Genomic DNA, 24,870 nt, shown 5'->3' on the forward strand with positions numbered 1-24,870 from the left:
GTAAGATAACTGAGAAATTAAATCAGCGTGATCATGAAAATTTCCCCCTGCAGCCAATGGGACTGAAAGATACAAGGGAGAAAAATGTGTATTTATGCATTGATAATTATACAGTATCCCTGAGTTCTAATTATTATTGTTATTTGACCACAGAAGCAATCAGAGGCCCTTATCAAACCAATAGAAAATAACTGTTTTCTTTGCGATTGTGCTAAGAATCCTGACTTCTGTAATCATGATGTTTTGGATGAACAACAGCTGGGATCTGAGGTAAACATGTAAAGGAATATATATAGAAAATATGCAGGGAAAAAATCCTTGATATTGTCCATAGGAAGTATATATATATACACTATATATGTGTATAGATAAACCACTTAAACCACTTCCAACCCCTTGCCATGGCCAGGAACACCTTCCACTAGACCAGGTTGCTCCAAGCCCCATCCAGCCTGGCCTTGAACACTGCCAGGGATGGGGCAGCCACATAAACAAATCTAAATAAAATGTAAGCAATATATCTTATATCATAGAAACATAGAATCAACTATGGAAAAGGTTGGAAAAGTCCTTTAAGATCACCAAGTCCAATCTTTACCCCAGCACTGCCAAGTTCACCCCTTAAACGTGTCACTGAGGGCCTCATCTACACAGTTTGTGAAAACTTCCAGGGATGGTGCCTGCAGCCCTGCCCTGGGCAGCCTGGTCCGATGCCTGAGCACTCTCTGGGGAAGAAATTGCTCCTCATCTCCATCTAAACCTGCCCTAGTGCAGCTTGAAGCTGTTCCCTCTTGGCCTATTACTAGAATCATAGAATAGTTAGGGTTGGAAAGGACCTTAAGATCATCCAGTTCCAAGCCCCCTGCCATGGGCAGGGACATCTCACACTAAACCGTATCACCCAAGGCTCTGTCCAGCCTGGCCTTGAACACCACCAGGGATGGAGCATTCACAACCTTCCTGGGCAACCCATTCCAGTGCCTCACCATCTCCTTCTCACCTGGGAGACTGACCCCCCCCACCTCAGTATAACCTCCTGTCAGGCAGTTGCAGAGAGCAGTAATGTCCCCCCTGCACTTACACTTCTCTAAATATGTGTGTATGTACGTATTTCATAGAGTCATAGAATAGTTTGGGTTGGAAAGGACCTTAAGATCATCCAGTTCCAACCCCCCTGCCATGGGCAGGGACACCTCACACTAAACCGTATCACCCAAGGCTTCATCCAACCTGGTCTTGAACACTGCCAGGGATGGAGCATTCACAACCTCCCTGGGCAACCCATTCCAGTGCCTCACCACCCTAACAGTAAAGAATTTCTTCTTTATACCCAATCTAAACCTCTGCTGTTTAAGTTTTAACCCATTACCCCTTGTCCTGTCACTACAGTCCCAAATGAATCCCTCACCAACATCCCTGTTATGTCCATAACGTAACATACTCATAGAAATATACAGATATGTAAATGAGAATACAGATGTAAAAATATATAAATGTGTAAGAATGTAAAAATCTAAATAAATAACTGTACAAAACCATAAAGATAACACCCTACTTCCTCTAGCGGCTCACGATGGCGACCCTCCCGTTGTAGAGGACCCAGCCCCCACAAGCAGAAGCCCCGCCCCCTCGGAGGCCCCGCCCCTTCACGGTTCCCTCCCCCCCGCCACGTCGGTTGGCGCGCCGCGGCGGCGCTGGGCCATGGCGTTCACGCTGTACTCGCTGCTGCAGGCCGCGCTGCTCTTCGTCAACGCCGTGGCCGTGCTGCATGAGGAGCGCTTCCTCCGTCACGGTGAGCCCGGCCGAGCGGGCCGCGGGGCCGGCACCGCCCGACCACCGCCCGGGCGCGGAACGGCCTCCGAGCCGCGCGGGGAGCCCCTTCCGCCGCACCGTAGCCGGTGTTGGGCATCCGTTGCGCGGAGTGCCGTCGGGTTTTAGGTCCTGCAGTCCGGGCGGTGTCGGTCCTATCGTTGTGGTGTTTATTTCTTTTTGTGTTTAAAAAATCCATAATTTTAGAGGTTTGGGGTTTTTTTTTCTGTGTTTTTTGATTCTTCCGCCCTCGTCTGCGCCGTACGTCGGGATAGCGTGAGAGGGTTTCTTTCATCCTGTCGTTGCCCTTCTCGTGATGAGATGGCACTTCTCGGTCTTGGCACCTTTGTGCTTCCGCGGTATTGAAGAAATGACTGAGGCTGCGCATCCTCATTCTCAAAACAAAGCCCCACAAAGCACACAAAAGCCACTGACACAAAGATCGGCACAAGCCCAGGAAAAATGAACTGTGATCCAGGGTTTCACAGTTTCCTGGTGGGGAGAGTCCTGACTTCTCCAAGGCTGAGTGAGGTTTTTGGCAGGAGTGCCGGCATTTAGCCTGTTTTCCTGTTCCCTGGTAGGATTTGCAGCGAGTGATCTGCTCGGTTTGTGTTTAGGGTTTTCTTGTTTAGCAGCAGTTCGATGAAAAGGAAGATGGGGGTTTGGCAGGATGGGTCAAGTCTCTTGAGGGCCCCACGTGATTTGGGAATAGCAAGGGAAATGGGAAAGGGGGAATAAAGCTCTCAAAAGTTGTCTGTGGAGAAAAACACAAAGGTTGTGAATGGCTTTAGCCTGCCAGAGGGGAGGCTGAGGTGAGCTCTTAGGCAGAAGCTCTTCCCTGTGAGAGTGCCCAGAGAAGCTGTGGCTGCCTCATCCCTGCAGTATTCAAGGCCAGGTTGAATGGGGCTTGGAGCAACCTGCTCTAGTGGAAGTTGTCCCTGCCCATGGCAAGGGATTGGAGCTGGATGAGCTTTAAGGTCCCTTCCAGCCCAAAGCAGTCTGTGATTCTGTGAATGTCAAAGGCCTCTCCCAGCTCTGCACTTAAACTTTCTCAAATGGTCAAGGGACTCAAAATACCCTGGACCCATTGCTGGGACCACATGCTTGGCCTTCCTGCAGCAGGTGGGGAAGAGTTTCTCCCTTGAAGGGCTTTGTAGACCTGCAGCACCTCGATGTCCCTCTGAAAACCTCCCAAATAACTGTATTTTTTTAGTAGTAGTCACCAAAATCACCATTGTGGTTTGAAATCTGTGCTGACCCTTTTCTGTCACGTAGCTCCTTTCTCAGTGCTGAAGCATCATTTCATACCTGACAAATATTTGCTATTTTATCTTGTAGTGAAGAACCATGAACAGATTGTAGTTTGATTTTATTTTGGAGGGTATTTTTAAACCCAAATACAATCCTTTGTTCCTCTGGCATGAAGAGAATGGTAGCCTATTAAAAAAGTAAGGGATTCCTTCAGAAAAACGTTGATCTATTGTTAGTGTTGTATTCATGAAAATGTTTTTTAAGTTTTCAATATATTGTATTAAATTCCGATTGTGAACTAAAACTAATTGTTTTATGTTAATTAATGTGAACCCTATTCAAGACAGATCACCCATTAATACTGCTGACAGCATTTGTTGCATGGTTTTGGGGTTTATTTTCTAACATGTCTGGCTGGACTTATGTGACACAGTTGGCTGGGGAAGCGATCAAGGGATTGGAGGATTTGGAGAGGAACCAGGAATTAAAGCTCAGCTAACGAACCTCATTCGATCTGTACGAACTGTAATGAGAGGTAAGGCTTTGGTTTCACATATTACTGGCTGTGAAGTTTCTGTGCTTTAATGAAGTACCATAATTGTTTTCACCCTTCTTTTCTACCAGACAGTTGCTATTTCTGCTTGTCATTCCCAATCTGTCCTTCCTTCATGTCTGGAATCTCTGTAGAAGGGCACAGGTCTCAGCTAAGGTGCCCTAATTTGGATAAAGTTTAAAACGTTCCCATATTCTGGCTTGTGGTGCCACTGCTGCATCTTGTCTTTCCTTGGAATTTTGGATCTTGGGGGGGAGGATCAGTCAGAGAGTGCAGGTATCTTCACCATGTGAAGGTCCTGGTGAGGGAAATGTAATTCCTGGTATTCTTAAGGGTAAGCCAGGCTTGTATACCTCAAAAGATGAGGGGCAAAAAAGAAAGAAAAAAAGACTCTTCAATTTGTAAGTTACTGGTGGTTTTTCCTTATAAAGCATGCCAAAAATTCTTTTTAGAGGTGATGATAAAGAGGAAGTAACAAATCTTTTTTTTTTTGCCCACACAGAGTAAAAACTGATGCATTTCTTCTAAATTGGAGCAAAGCCAAGGCTGAAAACTGAGAGGGTTTAGTTTCATTTGGTGAAGGGGTTGTTTGGGTTAGAGTTAAAACATGATGGGACACAGAAAATTATTATCAATATTACTTCCTACTAATTTTTAGCTTCCTAAGCTTGATCCTGGCTCCTTCCACTAATCCTGGATTTGGGCAGCAAAATTAAGTGCATTTTCAAGATTTTGATTGATTTTGCTCCTTAGTCTCCTGAGATAATGCAAAGTTCTGTCATTGGGATGTGGAAAAGGAAAATTTTTACAATAACTCTTCTTCTTTCTCTGCAGTGCCACTCATAGCAGTGAACTCCATTACAATCGTTCTCCTCCTGTTGTTTGGTTGAAGACACCTGGGGAAAAACATTTTGGATGGCCAAAGAAGCAAGTTATGAACCATCACCACTGAGTTTTTGGGGATCTGGCACCGTTTAGCTGTCAATCTGACATTCAACTTAACATAATAAAGACACTATTTCTATTTATCCTATTTCCTAATTGCAGTTTCATTACACAAGATACGGGGATCAATGCAACAACACTGCAAATATGTTGGACTATGACAAGTTCTGTTGCTGCCTGTTCATAGCGCTGGCTGTTGGTGTGCACACCGGGTGTTGCCGCGGTTGTTGATCATATGCGGTTTTTAAATGTCTCATTCCTCAGGGATGAATTTCCTTTATTATCCTTTACAATTTGTTGTTAAATTAAAAAAAAAAAAGTGGGTTTTATCCCACTTGCTACTGCAGTACTGTTCAAGAGAATGCGAATTAGGCTCTGAAAACATTATAAGTTACTGAGGTCCAATTGTGATACTGAGAGATCGAATGTTATAAATTCTGAATTCCAGTTTTATCCCCCTCAATATTACAATATGGTATAAATTAGTGAAGTTCAGTTGTGATACAGAGAGATTTATGTTATTGAGATAAAGCATGTAATAGATTACTGAATTCCAGCTGTGATGTTAAGAGGAGATCAAACATGTTACACATTTCTGAATTCCAGTTGTGATATTGAGAACAGGTCAAACTGGGTAAAATCCTAATTCAGTTTACATTGGAAATCGAATTTTCCTGGTTTTAGTGTGAGGTGTCCCTGCCCATGGCAGCGGGGTTGGAAGCAGATGATCTTAAAGTCCGTTCCAACCCTAACTAGTCTATGATCCTATGATTGAGACCAGAATTTTCCCTCTGTGTTTCATAACGTTTTCAAACCAGTAATGGTGGCAAAGTAAGTTGAAATTGCGTGCAATTGCTATGCAAAACCTAAAAAAGCTGTACCTGGAGCTGGGTTACTGTGCTGATTTAGACTAGCGAGTGATATTAGTGACTAGTGTTTGTTACTGCTCTGTTAAGGATTATTATACATTTCTTAAAATGCGTGTTAAAAATTGTTTGTGATGAATAGTGTGCTGGAAGTGGAGAACCATTTGTATTCTGAGCTTCTTGGGAGGGGAATACTGTGCCCCTTTCCAATTCAATTTTCATTTAAAACCAGCATATTTGCAGCTTCTTCTGTTACTGCTGCTTCTTCCCTGCCCTCCATCTTCATTAAAGAACAACTTGGAAGTTGAAACTGAGTATGACCTGGCAGTTCTGTCGAAGAAACACTGCTAACTGCTTTGGTACAGACCTTGTCTGAGTTAAGCCTATGAAGTTAGGTCCAGTGTTACATAGGAAGTGTGAAATTAAGAAGGCCAATTCTCATGTACTTTTTCAGAAAAGCTAGAAGTCTTACATCTGTTCCTGTGCTGATGTGTTTTAGCTATTGTAAAGCCGTTTATCATCTCTTCTTCCGGCGCCTTGATGACTAAAGCATATGCTCTTTGTATACAAAGATAAATCTGTGAAATGTGTAAATGATCTTCAATCTCAGTGATCTGCAGAGTAAAGATTATCCAGGAGGAGAGGTTTATGTTGTTTCCTGTTTTTAGTGAAAACTTGTCAATAAATTGTGAATTTCTAAATTAAGCACTCTCATTCATAACTCCCTTTGTATCTGTGTACAGCGGGAGTACCTCAAAAGTCAGCTCCATCCTGTTCCAGATACCAGACATACAGTTCTTACATAAAATACTTTTTGTTTTTCCTCATGCCTACGGCACTTGCAACTATCATCTCTTCACTATGAAGCTGTATATTGGTTTATATAGCTAATGAGCCATAGTAATATTGGCCTGAGGCAGAATAGGATCATGTTAGTCTTTAAAGTAGTAGATCTATTATGAAGTATTTGTTTTTAATAATCTTTGTGTAATTCAGTGGCAACGAGGGTACAGGCTCAATCAGTTTTATCTATTATGGAAACTGGACAGTTTGTATATGTAACAGATAAAACATGGAACATATACAAGCATTTTTGTAAAATCACTGCAGAAAAGCCATGGTAGGTGTTTCCATGGTGGATGCACTGCATGGGAGCACTAATTTTGAAGTGGAGCTTGTATTCCATTTCCTTTTCATGCATACTGACTGTTGAAAGACTAGCTTGTTCTAAAACAAAGCCAGTACTAGATTACAAACTACAGCTTTAAAAACGGATGAAAAGCAGTTCCCCCATTTTCCTGTCCTTCCAGGAACACTAAAGCAGCAGCGTGTGTCTGACAGCACATGGGCAGATGATTTCAGAATCTATTAGAAATGGGCAGTATAAAGAAGAAGCGGCTCTGGGCAGCAGCAGTCCTGCGTTTGAGGCAAAACTGGGACGCGTTTCACCAGGCAGATGCAGAACAGTGATTCAAAGTGGGGCAGCGGCTGAAGATCGGCTTTCCCAGCTAATGAGCAGGGGAAGAGGGCAAAAAGGTAGTGAGAAGAGAGGCGTGAAAGGGGCGTAGAAAGCAAATGCAATGGAGTAACTGCACTGCTGGTGGTGGCTTTGAGCAGGTCTGAAGCAAGGCTGCTGTGATGGAGTCCAAACAAGAAGAAGCACCTCAAAGCTGGCTCTTAAGCATACAGGAAGTGAAAACTAGCCTGTGCTGCGCTAGTCATTTCGAAGGGCAAACACTCTGTTACCGCTTATACCTGGTGCAGCAATGACAGTAACTAGGACTTTTTAAAGCTCAGGATGAGGATGGATTTTTGATATACCATCACAATATTAACCTACGTGTACTTAACTCATTGATGTCCCTTCCCGTGGCAGGGAGTTGGAACTGGATAAGCTTTAAAGTCCCTTCAACCCAAACGAAAACACCCACAACCACACACAGCACCTCTCGAACCGCTCCTCCCTCCCTCAGCCACCTCCAATGCAGCTCCACCCCCCCCCCCCCCCCCCACCAGAGAGAGGCCCCCTCGCTTCCAGCCCGCCCCTCAGCGGGGCGCCAGCCGCGTTGCCTGTCGGGGACACGGGCTCTCGGAGGCTAAGCTCGCCGCTACTGCGGCTACCGGCTCTGTAGCGGCCAGTCCCGGCTCCACGAGGACCCTGCGAGGAGGAGCGGCGAGGGGCAGTGCGCAGGGGCGGCGGTGGGGCTGCTGGAGGCAGGTTAGTGCTGGGGAGCGGGCGTTACCGCCACGCTGCACTCCCCCCGCCTCGCCCGAGTGGGCTCGCCCGACTTCTTCGGGCGCGAATGGGCGGGCGGAACGATCGCGTCACGGGAAAGGGGAGCCCGGCGGGCGCAGGGACTCCCCTGCTAGAGAATGGATCAGCCCATCTGCCCGTTGGGAAGTGGGGTAGGGAGGGTAGTTGTAGCCTTTGTAGCTTCATAACCTTTCCAGTATGCGAGGACAGGGGAAAGCAACCGTCGTTGAAGACGCTGTGGGACAGGGGACCGGTCCCGGGCAGCAGGGACGTCCATAGGGGAGGCTCTGTGGGGTGGCCCTGAAGCCCGAAGCCCCGTCCCCTCAGGGCAGCCTGATCCGGGCATGTGTTATGGTTAGCCCATGGCTTCAGGGGCTCCTGCTTCACTGTCCATTGTGCTGCTGTGTCCTGACCAGCCTGAGTTACCGTGTGGCTTCGTCCTGTGTGGTAGAATCCTGGAGTGGTTTGTGTTGGAAAGGACCTTAAAGCTCATCTAGTCCCAGTCCCTGCCATGGACAGGGACCCCTTCCACTGCAGCAGCTTGCTCCAAGCCCTTGTGTCCAACCTGGCCTTGAGCACTGCCAGGGATGGGGCAGCCACAGCTTCTCTGGGCACCCTGTGCCAGCGCCTCAGCACCCTCACAGGGAACAGCTTCTGCCTAAGAGCTCAGCTCAGTCTCCCCTGTTCTGGCAGGTTAAAGCCATTCCCCCGTGTCCTGTCCCTACAGGCCCTTGTCCAAAGCCCCTCTCCAGGTTTCCTGTAGCCCCTTTAGGCACTGGGAGCTATTGCCAACGTGAAGATCCACATGTGTTAGGCTGTCATTGTGAAAACTGAGGTATTGAAGGTTTTTTAGGACTTCCTCGCTATGCTGTGAGCTCTATACTTAAAATTAGTCCATTCTGAAAACTGGCTCTGCAAATAACTTCCATACTGCCCAAATAAATATACTGTGGAGACCCAATGGAGATGGATCGTAAAAGAGGTGTAAAACTCTCTCCCCAAATTTCTGCTAAGCTAGGATATTCTGTCCCCATCTGTAGCGGTGCTGACCATGCTCTGAAGTCGTTGTCTTTAGCTAGAGAATTTATGTAATAGCACCTTCTTTAGTTCTTAGTCCTCTTTTTCATCACTCTCAGCATCAAAATTCCCCGTGCCAGAGTATAAGCGCCTGAGGGAAGACAGGTTTTTTGTCGTGGAGATAATGTGGAGTCATGCGAATTCCATTCTGTCCAGGCGTTTTGTCTGTGTTGAGTATTTTATCAGAGAAGATGTCTTAGAAACCTGGTGCCCTCTTTTGCTGTGCAGTTGATGAAGCTCCCTTAGAAGTTCTGTTACCAGCTTTATGTCGTAGATGGTTAACCTTGGACTGTGTAGCAACAGACATACTATAAAATAAGCATGATTATTCTTCTTATTGCAGGGAACCAGCAGGAATAATGAAAGCAGAATCCCACATTTTTTCTGTGCATGTGTCTTGTACCTGAGACATCAAATTCACATAATCTTGATCACTGATAAAAGTGTGCAGATAAAAAATGAGACTTATTAAGGCAGTTTCTAATCACAGTGTTGACTACTCAGTGTGTTTTTTAAAAGCACATATGTGTTACATGTTCTGTCTGTAACCAGAAAAGCTCAATGTAAAGCTGTCATCACTTGCTAGTGATGACAGATCACATTGTTACTGTCTCACAGACAGAAGAAAAGTTTCCACAGTGGGCTTTGGCTAAGAAATAGCCCAGCAGACTTGCTTGTGGAGTAAAATACAGCCCTCACAGCACATATAAGGATAAGTACTAGTTCTGAAGACAGCTTTTTAGCCAGGTGACTTGTGCATGACCTAACTGTTTTCTTCCCCAGTGCTTTTATCCTCTGAATGCTGGCTTCTATTTGGGGCTGAGTCTCATGGACCTGTTTGTGTGACACAGAAGCTTGCTGTAGAAAAACTGCTTGACTGTCCCCTTTACAAGAGGAGGGGGTAACCCTTTGGGGTGCTGAATGTCCTTGAGAGCTTCCAGTCTAACAGTCTGCAAAATCCATGCTGCCACACACATAGTCAACCATCAGATAGACTGAGTTAGCTCACCCGAATTGTGTGGTGGGCTGCATCACCCTAGGTCTTGCTTACAAAATTACAATTAACAATATCCACTTTTGCAGAGCATTTTGAGCTTTACAGTTAGAGCATTGTATCATAATTTAGTAACGTTGCATTCATTTTCACTTGAACAGCGCTATTGGTGTCAATGGGACTTGCTGGAATGTGCTTGCTGAGGCCTTGAACCAGCAATACCAGACCTAATGATCCTCTTCCCAACAGTCTCGGTTGTTTAGAGAATTTTTTTGACATGCACAAATAAAGGCACTTTAAAAACAAATAGCACCTGATTTCCATATATAGAGTCTTTGGGAAAATACCACCCCATCAATTATGGCTTTTTTTTAAACACTGCCTTTTATTTCTCTGTCTAAAGGGGCCCATTTAATACTGCGAGTAATGTTCTGAGTAGTGCCGGGCTTGGCACAAATGAGGCGCTTAACTGAGTTCCTTATTTTTATTATCCATTGTCTGCTAACCAGTTTTCTGTTGTTTCATTTATTTGCCCTCTCCCTGGGGAAGGAGGATGGCAGCTCGGCCTGCGCTGAAAGCTGTCTTGGTGGATCTCAACGGCACACTTCACATTGAAGACTCAGCTGTGCCAGGCGCTCAGGAAGCTCTTAAAAGGCAAGTGACCTTTTTAGATTCCCTCTGATAGGCTATGGCAGCACTATTTGCACAAAGATGCTTCTTCAAGTAGACAGGCCTGAAGCTTCTGTGCTTTTTGTGCTTTCGTGGATAAGCAAACGTGGCCAAATTCTGCTTGTATTTACACCTGTATTAATACCAAGAGAAATCACTGAAGGGCACTGAAAAGTTGCCTGAGCCCCCACAGCTTTCCTTAGTTGTTCCATAGGTCTTGTAGTTCTAAGTTTTTTGACGCTGTCAGGTTAAATATTGTCCCTTCCAACCCAAACAATTCTATGATTGTATAGTATTCAGAGTGTTTCTGCTGATGGCAATACAGCCTCAGCCAAAGTGGAATGTAGTTCAATTAACCCGAATTATCCCACGTACACCAGTCACTTCAGCTGACCTGTTCCTTCCTACTTTGTTTAATCACAGGAGTCTGAGGTCCTTAGGTCTGTGGTAAGCTAAAGTGGAATAACAGAATAACTTGGCCTAATGAACAGAGCATCTTCTTTGCAGAGTTCTCGTTTCACTTGGTCTTCCAGCCAAAGTTTTGCTTGATTATTTATTAAGTTTCTGCTAGGTAAAGAGCCTCAGTTCAGGAAACATCTGACAATACAGCCCACCTTTTGTAGGTATTCCAACGTGTTAATAAACAGGACAGTTTAGTACCTCTTTCTTGTAATGAAAGGGTGTTTAAAGAAACTGAGGCATAGTAAAATTACTTCATCTGGCCAAGTCAGTGGCACAATATGATATCCAGCCCCAGTGATCCTTGTACTGTGTTATGAGACTGTTGGCCTGGAGAAGACATGTTGCAATGGATGAAGTAAAACACAAAGTGATGTATACTACTGTGTTGAGTGAAGGAGGATGTCTTTAAGGTGCTGGGGTCAGGAGAGAGGAATAGGGTTCACTTAAGGGTGAGAAAGTTTTTACTGGAGTTGTATTGGCTGCTTAGAGTTTTTATAGAGATGTTGCTCAGAGGAATAGTTCACAGGAAAGTCTGCATTTCTATTCACAAGTAGCTCTGTGGAAGTAGTTATCTCCTGAAGGTGTAAATTGCAAGGAAGTAAAAACTGCTGAAGTACTGGGTACTTATTCATCACTCATTCACTGGACCTTGTCTGCTTGGTGTTTTGTGCTAGGACAACTTGTGCCAAGTGAGCGTCAACGTTCTCAGAAATCCATTCATCCATCTATCTATCTATCTATCTATCTATCTATCTATAATATAAGTTGTCATATATTGAGAAGAGCTTGGTATCTGTTCTGTCTGCTGCTACTCCAACCCCTTAGGCAGTAGATTGGACATAAAAAATGGCTTCTGTAGAATCAGAAAACACACTGTTCTCTAAACTCCCTAATTCTCCTTTGCTTGATTCCTGCTGAGCCATGCTCATGTGGGCCTTGTAATGGATTTGGCATGTGAGGGGGTCAGAGAAGATACAAGGTGCAGTCTGGTGCTGTTTCTCAGCTTCAACCTGCTCGCACAAGTGTGGAGAGGGGGTGCCATTTACTGCAAGGAATGGGCAGATCTTTTTGCATAGAGGTTTGAATAAAATATTTTCTCATATTCTTTTCTGCTAATTCATGTCACTGTCCTTCCTAGAGAGAAGCTGAAATGTTTGGCAGGCAGGGAACAAATAGGTACATTCTATTTTTAGGGTTACTTCTCAGTACTGAGGTCCAAAGGAAAAAGAAAATTATGAATTTTTAATTTATTAGCAACAAGGAGACTTTTTTTACTAGTTCATATGTCTGAAGGGTCAGTGTATCTGAGAAACAAGAAGTGGCAGGTGCAAGCAAGTCTGCAGTGTTGACCAACTTTATCCTGATGTTCTCCATGTAGCCTTGATGCTGGGATTTGTTTCTATAGCAACAAACAGAAAAGTGATGGTGGGGGAATAATTAAAGGGAACGCTGTTGAAACTGTCACTTAAAATTATTTGATTGTTTGGTAGCATGTACTGTCAGTGTAGGGCAATAATGCAGGTTTATGTTATAGCGGTATTCCTTATTAAAGGGAGAAAAGGCTGCAGAAGCTGACACAAAACCACCACAAGGGTAAGACAGGCTCCTAGAGCATCCTGCATCTCTCTGAATGAGACACAGTGCTGTGAAATTCACCCAGCATGTGGAATTCAATACATTAATTTAGCAACAAGGTTCTTTTGTGTATTTACTTTGGTTCAGGATGCTGCTGAATACAGAACACAGGATCCAGAATACAGGATTTTTTCATAGTGGCTTTCCAGTATTAAAGGGCCTACGGGAGAGCTGCAGAGGGACTTTTTACAAGAGAAAGTAGTGGTAAGACAAGGGGGAATGGCTTTAACATGCCAGAGGGGAGATTGAGATGAGCTCTTAGGCAGAAGTTCTTCCCTGGGAGGGTGCTGAGGTGCTGGCACAGGGTGCCCAGAGAAGCTGTGGCTGCCCCATCCCTGGCAGTGTTCAAGGCCAGGTTGGACAAAGAGGCTTGGAGCAACCTGCTACTAGTGGAAGGTGTCCCTGCCCATGTCAGTGGATTGGAACTGAATGAACTTTAAGGTCCTTTCCAACTCAAACCATTCCTTGATTCTATTATGATTATCTAGCTTGAATTAAAAGGCTTTTCATATTAGTTGTTGTTGATCATAGATGTGTTTGCTACTGCTATGAAAATGGAGTTTAGAATCACCATTTTTCTCCAGACTTCTTCTCATAGAAGCAATGCAGGGGAGGCTTGGTCTTGTTCTGTTAGCTATAATTCTTGCCATCAGTTTCACATTACACTCCAGTCCACAGAACTTTACAGCCTCATGGTTCTGGTGTGGCACCGTTAGTCTGGGATGTGTACAGTCTTTTCACTTGCATGCTTTAGATAAGTAGTCCCTTTTCTGTCCCAGATTGATATATGAGTGTGTAAATAGAAAGATGCTGTGGCCAATATGCATTTGCTCTTCACCTATCAGGCTGCGTAGTGCTCCGGTTACCATTCGATTTGTGACAAACACAACGAAGGAGTGCAAGAGAGAGCTGCTGGAGAGGCTAACGAAGCTGGGCTTTGACATTGCAGAAAATGAGATCTTCACATCTCTGACTGCAGCCAGGAACCTTCTGGAACAAAAGCAAGTGCGGCCACTCCTCCTGGTGGATGATAAGGCCCTGCCTGATTTCACAGGTAGGGTGATCAGAAAACAGTATGGGAGAAGTCACTGACCAGCTGAGCAAACATAGTGCCCTCTGTTTTGTAGAGTGACGATCATATATATACTATTGGCCATGATGAAGCCTGAAATAAGGAACTCTCCAGAGTCAAAAAGGTTCTTTCTTCAGGTTACCATTAAACATTCTGAAGTCATAGCTTCTTGAGGAGTTGTAGAAATAGCAGCCAAAGCCTTTAAAAAGTCAGAATTTTTGTAAAACTTCATGGTTTTTATTACTTTCCAGCGTAAAAAAATCCCAAACTTACCATTAGATCATTGGAGATATATTGCTAATTTGTCAATTTGTTGGAAATAAACTTTCCCTCAGCTGTTGTACAGAGGTTTTGCTCATAAAGAGCTGAAAACGAGTGTGTAGGCACACACAGGAGGCTATTTCTCTCTTAGTAGGTTATTATTAAGTGTGAAATCTCAAAGTAATTATTGTTACTTAACATTGTATTGAACATCTAGGTCTCACTTCTTGTACTTTGGTAGCTTAACTGGTGACAGAAGGTTCACCATGCTGACTTCTTTAGACTGTCCTCCCTAAAGACCTGGTTAAAGTTTGCTTTACTTGCACATGTTCCCATTTCACTCCCTCAACAATAAGGGCAGTAGAAGATGATACATTCTAACTTGGACAAATCTGGCAGGTGCCTGAAGCAATGGCAATTAGTCCTTACCTAACCACATTGTTGTTTCAAGAGCAGTGAAGATACCCGCATTTTAACATACTCAAAGTTGAAAACTCTACTAGTCTTTCATTTAGCTTCAGAAATGTGAATGGTTTACCACTGCTCTCTGCCTCTTGCCTCATGAACTGAAATCCTTGTGGCAATTTAACTTACATAAAATCTAATCATGCTAGGAGCTGGACATTCCCAATGAAATTTTAGTGCCATAGGCTAGTTGTTAATCTTCAGAAAGGTAATTGTTGAGGAGAAAAGCCTCTGTGGGGTCTGTGAGCAGTAAAATTGTCATAATCTGTTCTACCTAACATGGCATCCAGAGAAATATGTCCCCAGCAATATTCTGTGTTTGTGCTCTTGGGAAGGCTTTCCTGGGTCAGGAACAGCAGAGACAGCAGCTATTTCACTGAAGGTAAATCAGTTTGATCTCCATGTATTTGGGATCTTTCCATCAGTTTCAGAGTAGCTAGTACTAATTTTGTAAAAGATGTCAAAGTACACTGGTGGCATTACCTGTATTGCCTAGGTCTGGAATGGATTGTTTTATTTCTTTTTGCTCTAAGCGGTTTGGCTCATATTTTCTCAGTGCTGCTCTCGAAACATTTAAATACAATGGAGAATGCTTTAAATTCCTCTTAATGGCTGCTATTGAACTATTCTTGGCTAATCTCTCCATAAAGTTGGTCACAGATGGATGAATGTAATCCGTTCTTGGTTAAGGAACCCAGATGCTCTTACGTGGTGTTACAAACCCATATGGCATCTCTGCATGTACATTTTGCTTCCTGAGTTAACTGAAGGACAGGCAGCAGGAGACATCAGCTGCAACAATGCTCTCTTGAGACCCAGGAGCTCTAGCTGTCCTAGTAAAGGTGTAGAGATGTGCTGTGTGAAGGCAGAACAGAAACCCCATGAAGTGCAGGATGCAGCTGATAACCTGTCATAAATGAAACTCTCTAGTACTCCTGTGTTCATCATGAACGATGGCAGAGTCAGTTCCACAGATGCTTTCCTCATTTTGAAAACAACCTAAGACTGGTCAGTATGGTGTGTGTCAGAAAATGCTCATGTTTGCTTGTAAAGCGATTAATTGCTCTTGTTTACTCTATTGCTAAGTATGAATAAAATTCAGTTCACTTGGAGTCATGTTTTGATTTTCCAGGAATAGCCACTAATGACCCCAACGCGGTGGTGATAGGACTGGCTCCAGAGCACTTTCACTATGAGATGATGAACAAAGCATTTCGGTAAGTTGTAGAATGCCAGCCTGACTTGCGTTGGAAGGGACCATAAAGCTCATCCAGTTCAAACACCCTGCCATGGGCAGGGACACCTTCCACTAGATCAGTTTGGTCCAAGCCCCTGTGTCTAACCTGGCTTTGAGCACTGCCAGGGATGGGGCAGCCACAGCTTCTCTGGGTACACTGTGCTAGCACCTCAGCACCCTCCCAGGGAAGAGCTTCTGCCTAAGAGCTCATCTCAGTCTCCCCTGTTCTGGCAGGTTCAGGCCATTCCCCTTGGCCTGTCCCTACAGGCCCTTGTCCCAAGCCCTTCTCCAGCTTTCCTGCAGCCACTTTAGGCACTGGAACTGCTCTCAGGTCTCCCCTTCAGGAGTCTTCTCTTCCCCAGGCTGCCCCAGCCCAGCTCACTCAGCCTGGCTCCAGAGCAGAGCTGCTCCAGCCCTCGCAGCAGCTCCATGACCTCCTCTGGCCTCGCTCCAGCAGCTCCACATCCCTCTTACGTTTTTGCCCTAGAGCTGAATCAGGACTTCAAGGGGGTTTTCCTCAGAGTGCAGTGGAGGAGGAGGATCCCCTCCCTTGGCCTGCTGCTCACGCTGTGAGGGTGCAGCCCAGCACATGGTAGGGTTCGGGGCTCAAGCACGCACTGAAGCCAGGTCATGGGGAGCTTCTCCTCACCCAATACCTCCAGGTCCTTCTCTATGCTCTAGAAGTGCTTTTTAACTCTACTGCAGAGCCCAGGCTGAGTAATCACCTTGTAGGCAGCTACTGGGTTGATATCCATCATTAGATTAGGTAAATTGAATCTAATATGATACCCATAACAAGATACACAGAGTAAGGCCATTCTGTAGGCTCCATTTGAAATGACTGAGACTAATTTTCTTCTTTTACATACATGGGAATTTGATATTACATTTAAAAGAATTTTCTCAGGTGAGATTTTTCTTTAGGCACTGGAGCTGCTCTAAGGTCTCCTCTTGAGGAGCCTTCTCCAGGGTGAACCAGCCCAGTTCTCTCAGCCTTTCCTCACATGTTGCTCAATCCTTGGATCATCTTTGTGACCCTCCTCTGGACCCTCTCAAGCCCATCCACATCTCTTTTGCATAGCAGGGACCAAAACTGAGCACAGTGTTCCATGGGTGGTCTGACCAGCACTGTGTTATGTTTTGGTTAATGTAGTTTAAAATTTTTGCATGGGGAAATCAGATGGGTTCTAAGGCTACGATATTCACCTTAGTGAGAAGTGAGGCTGCTTAGAGCAATGGATCTAATTGCAGGAGAGGTAGATGTGTTTTAAATATTCTGACTTGTTAAAATCCTAGAGATAATAAACTCTTTATTTGGGGCATTTGTTCTATAGTTGTTTCTGTGGAAAGGAAAGGAAGGAACTACATTTAACACTCGAATCATAGAATAGCTGGAAAGGACCTTAAGATCATATAGTTGCAACCCCCTGCCATGGGCAGGGACACCTCACACTAAAGGATTCATCCAACCTGGCCTTGAACACTGCCAGGGATGGAGCATTCACAACCTCCTTGAGCAACCCATTCCAGTGCCTCACTAGCCTCACAGTAAAGAACTTCTTTGTTTTATCCAGTCTAAACTTCCCCTGTTCATGTTTTAACCCGTTACCCCTTGACCTATCACTACAGTCCCTAATGAATAGTTCCTCCCCAGCATCCTTACAGCCCCCTCTTAAGATACTGGAAGGCTGCTATGAGGTCTCCACGCAGCCTTCTCTTCTTGAGGCTGAACAGCCCCAACATCCTCAGCCTGTCTCCATACAGGAGGTGCTCCAGTCCCCTGATCATCCTCTTGGCCCTCCTCTGGACTTGTTCCAACAGTTCCTTTTTATGTTGAGAATGAATGCTAGGTTTTGTTACCATTTGGGCCTTCATGAAAGTCAGTGGGAGTTTTGTATTCAACAAAAGCCTTCAGCTGTAAATTTAACATAGCTTTGGTACTTTGTTCTTCATTTATTCTGTAGGTTGATTTTGGATGGGGCTCCTCTTATAGCTATACATAAAGCCAGGTATTTCAAGAAAAAAGATGGCTTGGCTTTGGGACCTGGACCTTTTGTAACTGGGCTGGAATACGCGACGGACACCAAAGCAACCGTGGTGGGGAAGCCAGAGAAAACCTTCTTCCTGGAAGCTCTGCGGGGGACTGACTGCACCCCAGAGGATGCTGTCATGATTGGTGATGTACGTATGTGGGGTGTGAGTGCTGTTATCACCTGCACTTGTCTGCATTGTGTGTGGAGCCTCCCAAATGCTGCAAAGAGATCTTTCTAAAAGTGCTGGGATTAAACAAGGGGTGAAAATAGAACCATCCAGCCTCAAAGGATTTCATATGTACTCCATCGGGGTCACTGTCTAATCAGGCAAAAGGCATAGTAATTCATTCCTGTAATGGGTCCAAACAGCAATCCCTGAGGGACACCACTCAGTACTGGTCTCCAGCTGGACATTGAGCCACTGACCACAACTCTGCATGCACACATCCAGCCAGTTCTTTATCCACTGAGTGGTCCACCTATCAAACTGATGTCTCCCCAATTTAGAGACAAGGATGTTGTGTGGGACAGTGTTGAATGCTTTGCACAAGTTCAGGTAGATGACATCAACTTCTCTACCCTTGTCCATCAGTTCCATAGCCCCGTCATAGAAGGCCACCAAATTGGTCAGGCAGGATTTCCCCCTAGTCAAGCCATGCTGGCTGTCACCAAGCACCTTGTTGTTTTTCATGTGCCCTAGCATGCCTTCCAGGAGAATCTGCTCCCAGATTTTGCCAGGCACAGAGGTGAGACTGACTGGTCTGTAATACCCTGGGTCATCCATTTTCCCCTTCTTGAAAATGGGGGTTCTATTTCCCTTTTTCCAGTTATCAGGAACTTCACCTGACTGCCATGATTTTTCAAATATGATGGTCAGTGGCTTAGCAACTTCATTTGCCAGCTCCTTTAGGACCTGTGGATGGATTTCATCAGGTCCCATGGACTTGTGTATGTTCAGGTTCTTAAGATGGTCTCAAACCAGATCCTCTCCTACAGTGGGCCTAAGGTCTTCATCCTCACAGTCCCTGCGTCCGCCTTCCAAGATTTGGATGGTGTGGTCAAAGCATTTGCCAGTGAAGAGCAAGGCAAAGAAGTCATTCAGAACCTCAGCCTTCTCCAAATCCAGGGTGGCCGGTTCTCCTGATAGCTTCCAGAGGGGGCCTGCATTGTCCCTAGTCTGTTTTTTAATTGCTACGTACCTATAGAATCCCTTCTTGTTGTCCTTAACATCCGTAGCCAAGTTTAATTCCAACTGGGCCTTAGCTTTCCTAACCTGGTCCATAGCTTCCTGGACAACATCCCTGTATTCTTCCCAGGCTGCCTGTCCTTGCTTCCACCTTTTATAAGCCTACTTTGTCTAGTAGATAGCTAAAAGATTTGACTCAGTGTAGCTGCTGGAGAATGTTATGAAAAACTTTGTTAAGAAAGTGACCACTAACCAGCTAATCTCCTGTTCTGCCTCAGGACTGCAGGGATGATGTTGGAGGTGCTCAGAAGGCGGGTATGCGTGGGATTTTGGTACGAACTGGTAAGTCGTCCACAGATCAGTTGTTTCAGGAGGCAGTGGTGCATTCCATGGTCTCACCCTGGGTGCTGGCAACCACCGTGCCCAAAGATCTGGTGCTTGTGCTTTGCAGACTCCTGCCATTGATGTGGGTGTCAGGATCAGTGGGGGTGGCTGATCCTGTGAATTTTGTGCTCTAATGACTATAAATCCCAGCACTAATCAAAGAACAGAGAGAACTGTGACATATTAGATTGCCAAAATCAGTCATAGCAAAGTAACCTCTGATCATTCAGGAACTCTGGTGACATTCCCTAGTAATTACACTAGTAATTATAGAAGTGATTTTGCTTCAGGAAAAAGTGGAACATGAGGGACTGACAGGTATCATCAGTGTTATTGATGGTACTGTGGACGGGGAAAGGGCCTTTCTGAGGTGGCAGCTGCTCATGCCACAGAGTCCATAATAATGGGAGCAAGTAATCCTACTCTTCCTCATAAAAAGCCATAAGGAAAGATGGTAACATTGTTATTTCAAGAACCTACTAAATGAATATCTGAATACTCAGTGAAAGAATAGTGCCAGTACAGCAGAGTGAAACTGGTGCATAAGTAATTCTGAGACAGAGACATCACGGGAGAGCTCCCCAGGAAGGCTTAGTCTTCATTTAGGGAATACTTTCATGGGGTATTTGTTGCAGAACCTCGGATCACAGAATCATGGTTTGCATTGGAAGGGACCTTAAAGCTCATCCATTTCCAACTGCCTGCCACGGGCAGGGACACCTTCCACTAGAGCAGGTTGCTCCAAGCCATCGTGTCCAACCTGGCCTTGAACACTGCCAGGAATGGGGCAGCCACAGCTTCTCTACGCAACCTGTTCAAGAGATGGACATTCCTCCTGCTGTGTCTGGCTGTTACTGATCTGAGAGGGCTTTAATGTTCAGAGGAAGAAAAGGTACCTTGGTAAACGCATTATTTTGTTAATCTGTTACAGGTAAATATCGACCAGCAGATGAAGACAAAATCAATCCAGCTCCTTACTTAACCTGTGAGAATTTCCCAGAGGCAGTGGAACATATCCTGGAGCGCCTGCTATGAGAAGGAGGGGGGTGCTACGAGGAAGGGAATAGTTTGAAGAAACATCTGTTTCACATAATTTCCTTTACTCTTGCTTCATAAAATTGTCACAGGGTCAATGCATGCCTTGCATCAGAAAACTAGCTGTGAGCTCCTTCCACTCTCATCGTGAAAGGGCAGACGATCCACAAAGCCCTTTTCCTGTAGTAGTTTCAGGAGGATGTGATAAGGGACTGTGGACACTCACAGATGAGGCATGCTGCAGCCTCCTGAATGTAGTGCTCCCCATGCCAGAGAGCTCTGTTTATTTTCCGTTTTCATGAAATAACTGATGAAAAGCCCTGTCTGGAAAGTGTCACAGTTCTGCTACTGAATGAGCTAAACTATGTAAATAAACCTCAAAGACTAACAGAGCCTCAGTCAGCCTGTAGTGATTTCACTGAGGATGTTCCTGCTCTGCTCTAATTTAAAGGTGGAGATTATGCACGTTTAGAAGTGACTTGAAAATATCACCATTGTTTAATAACAATTACTGTTGGTATCTTTCATTAAGAACAGATCCTGGGTTTTTTGCTTTGGAAATCTGACATAAAATTAAAAACTGTCAGCATTTTACAGATGTTTTAATTAGGTGCTGTTATTAAAAAGAATGATACTGAAACAAAAACCTGCTATTAAATGCCTTTGAGACTGTGTCTTTTAAAATTAGACTTCAGCGGGGTCCTATTGATGCTACAGTTGCAAAATGTCACTGTTATTGGAGGGTTTTGTTTCTTTTTAACATTATGGTGAAAATCCCTCACAAGCCATGGGGACAGATTCCAGTTTTTACACAGTTGGTTAGCAGTAAAATGAAATTTAATTCTGCAGTATGCAGTGCTTCTCCTATGCACCAAATCCCCCAGTATGAACTAACTTTGTAATGATGGTAAATAGCTTTTCTGGTCCATTTGCAAACTGCAATAATCCAAGTCCTTTACAGTTGTTTTACAGTGCTCCCGAGTGTTAAATTATCAGGTTTGTAATTATACATTACTGGATTATTAACCTTATTGAAAAATACAGTTTTGTGTTAATGAGCCATGCTTGTTCTTGTTAAGAAAAATCATCATGATGGATGAATTTCCTTACGTGACAGAGTGTGTTGCTGCAGTTACATGTGGTGGGTGGTTGCCTACACTCACATTTAATCTCCCTCGGGGACAGGACACGTGGATGGAGTACACTTTGCAGTGGAAACACAAGAACTGATAAACTTTCCCACCTAAGAACATAAGTGCCCTCATAAATTGTTAACTTACAGTTTTGAGTAAATCCACACATCTTGTGTTCATGCTAACAGTTCTGAACCTGTGTTTCTGCTTGGAGTACAGAAGGGAGGTCTGTGGCTTGCAGAAAGATCCATAAGCAAAGTCCTGTGAACACATTTCTCATAAAGACTTCTGACAAACCAACTGGAAAGTAACACATTTGGCACACTAAGGCTTTGATCTTGTCTGAAAACGATGACAAACTAATCAAATTTACAAGGCACTGCTAAAGTGCTGAACTTCACTGAAAGCAGTTAACATTTCATTGCAAAGATGCTCTAGTGAGTCTCAGAAGTGGAGAATTCCACTAATGCCACAGAATCCCAGACCGGTTTGGGTTGGAAGAGACCTTAAAGCTCCTCCAGCTCTAAACCCTGCCATGGGCAGGGACCCCTTCCACTGGAGCAGCTGCTCCAAGCCCCTGTGTCCAACCTGGCCTTGAGCACTGCCAGGGATGGGGCAGCCACAGCTTCTCTGGGCACCCTGTGCCAGCGCCTCAGCACCCTCACAGGGAACAGCTTCTGCCTAAGAGCTCAGCTCAGTCTTCCCTGTTCTGGCAGGTTCAAGCCATTCCCCTTGGCCTGTCCCTACAGGCCCTTGTCCAAAACCCTGTGCTGGGTTTCCTGCAGCCACTTTAGCTGGAGCTACTGGAGCTGCTCTGTCTCGCTGGAGCCTTCTCCATATCTTACTGTTTATATAGTATCTAATTTTTTTTAAGTGTTCTGTTCCTTTTTTTTTCTACCCCAAACCTGTCGACAACTGTTGTGAATAAAGACTGAGAAACAATCAATCTTTTAAGTTTTTATACATAAAATTAAGACCGGAGTCTTCATTACATAGCAACTGCCATTACATTAATTCCATGAAGAGTGTTTCTGGAATGGTAATTAAAAATAGCTAATAAAAAATAACCAACACCGCACCTCCCACCATTAAAAGAAGGTTTCAAAAAGGTTCACCATTTCTGAAAGCAAAGATTTCCCCCTGACTTCTGTCTCTGCAACCTCTTTCCTGGAAACAACAGCACTTGGATAGCAGAAGTCTTGGAAGTTTTCAGTCTTTGGGTTATTTTTTTTTTTCCTTTTTAAACTGACTCAAATTCTCTCTGCCAAGCAGTGTACTTCTGGCTTAGATTCTTCACTGATGGCTTGGTGTGGGTGATCACATCCAGGAAATCTGCTGTGGTAATCGTGTCTAGTTGGATCATGGGTAAGTTACGGTTACCTAAAGAGAAAAGAATTGATTAAATACTATTATTGCCAGAAGACATTCTGTTATGTCCCTGAATGTGTTGGGTTTGCCTGACAAGGTTTTGGTAGTTGCTGGACTACAGTGGTAGTACCTCTGGGATAATGTGTTTAAGGAGGGAAAAAAACCTGTGTAACTGCAGCTCGAGAGGGGAGTGAGAACACGTGAGAGGAACAGCCCTGCACACACCATGGGCAGTGAAGCAGGAGGTGGGAGCTGCCTCAGGCTCTGAGGCAGAGGCTCCCCTGCAGCCTGTGATGCAGACAGTGGTGAGGCAAGCTGTGCCCCTGCAGCCCATGGAGGTTCATGGTGGAGCAGATGTCCCCCTGTAGCCCATGGAGGTCCCCACAATGGAGCAGGGGAATGCCAAAAGAGGCTGTGACCTCATGGAGGCCTGCACTGGAGCAGGCTCCTGGCAGGACCTGTGACCCATGGAGAGAGGAGCCCACACTGGAGTGGGTTTGTTGTCAGGAGCTGTGATCCTGTGGGTGATCCACATTGGAGCCATCTGTTCCTGAAGGATGCACCCATGGAAGGGACCCACACTGGAGCAGTTCATGAAGAACTGCATCCTGTGGCAAGGGCTCCCGTTGGAGAAGTTCGCTCGCGCTGGAGCAGGGTAAGAGCATGAGGAGTCCTCCCCTGAGGAGGAAGGAGCAGCAGAGACTGTGATGAATTGACCACAACCCTCATTCCCCATCTCCTTGTGCTGCTGGGGGGAAGGAGGTGGAGAAACAGGGAGTAAAGATGAGCTCAGGATGAAGGGGTGGTGGGGAAAGATGTTTTTTAAGATTTGGATTTGCTTCTCATTACCCTGTTCTGAATGGTAATAACTCAAGCTCATATCCCCATGTCAGATCTGTTTTGCCTGTGACAGTAAATGGTGAGTGATCTCTCCCTGTCCTTAACCCAGTGAGCCTTTTGTGATGCTTTGTCTACTCTGTCAAAAGGAGGAGGGCAGTGATGGAACAGCTTTGGTGGGCACAAGGCCTCCAGTCACTCAACCCACCCCACTGCCTAATGCAGCACTTCCTATATGAAAACAACAGAATAAACCTAGTGACATGAACTAAAAATTGTATTTGTGCACAGAGCACAGACACTGACAGCTTTAAATAGAGCCCTGGTTTTCAGCAAGGTCATCTTAGGTAGATGTTTAGAAATCTAGGGTTTAAAACGTCTCCATGCAGATGACAGAGCTCCACCTGCTGGGGTTAACGGTAGCATTTCCAGAGTTACAGAGCTACAGCAGCATCTCCCGGAGTGGATTCTCTTCCCAGAGCTGTGGTACCTGGCTTATGATTTTCTAGAGCATCGAAGATTTTCCTCACAGGTCTCATGGCTGCTTCCTTGCACACGAGTTTTATGTCAGAGCCGGAGTACCCATCCGTTTCCTAGGATGGGATCAGAAGGATACATTACAGATTACAGATTTATAAACTGGACAGGAATGCGGCTTATGCTTTATATAAATATACATAAAATACCTGTAAATTATATTGTCTGTAATATATATGTGTATATATATATATACACACATCTGTATTTTTATGTGTACCCTCCCTTCAACATCACATTGCTTGTTCTTGTTTTGAATGTTCACAGTACCTTCTAAGAGCAAAGAAAAACGGGACAGGCTTCACTGAAACAGGCTGCCCAAATAAGTGGTAAATGCTCCCTTCCTGGAAGTGTCCAAGGCCAGGTTAGACAGAGCCTTGGGCGACATGATCTAGCGTGAGGTGGTCCTGCCCACGGCAGGGAGTTAGAATTGGATGATCTTAAGGTCCTTTCCAACCCAAAACATTCTATGATTTTAGTACTGGGTATTTTCTTTCTAAAGGGAAATTTGCTGTAGGTTAAATAAAAACCACCTTTTTGTGTCCATTCCTGACTTTCCTATTAATATAATACTTGTGTTTCCTTATTAACATCTGTGAAACAAAAACTGAGCAGTGTTGTGTCTGTGAACAGGCATGAAGAGGGCCAACTGAGTAAGCTGCAAGGTATTTTCAAATAATCTAGGATGTGACAAAGGGCTAAATGAAGAAAGCCTGGGTATCAGGTGAATCTCTTCACTGTCTAAATGCTCTTTTCTCCTGCAGCAGTGGAGCTGTGGCAAACCTTCCCTACACAATTAACTGTTCA

At 44.7% G+C, this 24,870-nt stretch overlaps 3 protein-coding genes across 4 annotated transcripts in view; 2 read left to right on the top strand and 1 right to left on the bottom strand.

Moving 5' to 3' along the window:
* The first annotated feature begins 1,662 nt into the window (after positions 1-1,662).
* IER3IP1 (immediate early response 3 interacting protein 1) lies at positions 1,663-6,129 on the top strand. Its single transcript, XM_005145382.4, has 3 exons — positions 1,663-1,792; positions 3,494-3,595; positions 4,448-6,129. The coding sequence occupies exons 1-3, from the start codon at positions 1,702-1,704 to the stop codon at positions 4,501-4,503; spliced, it is 249 nt and encodes an 82-aa protein (XP_005145439.1). The 5' UTR covers positions 1,663-1,701; the 3' UTR covers positions 4,504-6,129.
* A 1,436-nt stretch (positions 6,130-7,565) lies between these two features.
* On the top strand, positions 7,566-21,248 carry HDHD2 (haloacid dehalogenase like hydrolase domain containing 2). Its single transcript, XM_005145383.4, has 7 exons — positions 7,566-7,642; positions 10,299-10,403; positions 13,361-13,569; positions 15,446-15,530; positions 17,515-17,731; positions 19,048-19,111; positions 20,085-21,248. Exons 2-7 carry the CDS (start codon positions 10,303-10,305, stop codon positions 20,186-20,188), a joined length of 780 nt encoding a protein of 259 aa, XP_005145440.2. The 5' UTR covers positions 7,566-7,642; positions 10,299-10,302; the 3' UTR covers positions 20,189-21,248.
* Positions 21,249-22,330: 1,082 nt separating this feature from the next.
* KATNAL2 (katanin catalytic subunit A1 like 2) overlaps positions 22,331-24,870 on the bottom strand; it is a 34,178-nt gene continuing 31,638 nt past the window's right edge. For both annotated transcript variants that reach the window (XM_005145384.3, XM_034072885.1), the window contains 2 exons: positions 24,017-24,119; positions 22,331-22,701 (listed from right to left, as the gene is read on the bottom strand). In XM_005145384.3, coding sequence (XP_005145441.2) covers positions 22,562-22,701; positions 24,017-24,119 — 243 coding nt within the window. In that variant the 3' untranslated portion in view covers positions 22,331-22,561. The remainder of the gene's footprint in view (positions 22,702-24,016; positions 24,120-24,870) is intronic.

Source organism: Melopsittacus undulatus, chromosome Z, assembly GCF_012275295.1.
Source record: "Melopsittacus undulatus isolate bMelUnd1 chromosome Z, bMelUnd1.mat.Z, whole genome shotgun sequence".
Taxonomy (NCBI): Eukaryota; Metazoa; Chordata; class Aves; order Psittaciformes; family Psittaculidae; genus Melopsittacus; species Melopsittacus undulatus.

Coding starts and splice junctions, on each gene's coding strand:
- IER3IP1 (XM_005145382.4), top strand. CDS start 1,702: ATGGCGTTCACGCTGTACTCGCTGCTGCAGGCCGCGCTGCTCTTCGTC. Junction 1,793..3,493: donor GGAGCGCTTCCTCCGTCACG/GTGAGCCCGGCC, acceptor TATGTGACACAG/TTGGCTGGGGAAGCGATCAA. Junction 3,596..4,447: donor TGTACGAACTGTAATGAGAG/GTAAGGCTTTGG, acceptor CTTTCTCTGCAG/TGCCACTCATAGCAGTGAAC.
- HDHD2 (XM_005145383.4), top strand. CDS start 10,303: ATGGCAGCTCGGCCTGCGCTGAAAGCTGTCTTGGTGGATCTCAACGGC. Junction 15,531..17,514: donor ATGATGAACAAAGCATTTCG/GTAAGTTGTAGA, acceptor TTTATTCTGTAG/GTTGATTTTGGATGGGGCTC. Junction 19,112..20,084: donor TGGGATTTTGGTACGAACTG/GTAAGTCGTCCA, acceptor AATCTGTTACAG/GTAAATATCGACCAGCAGAT.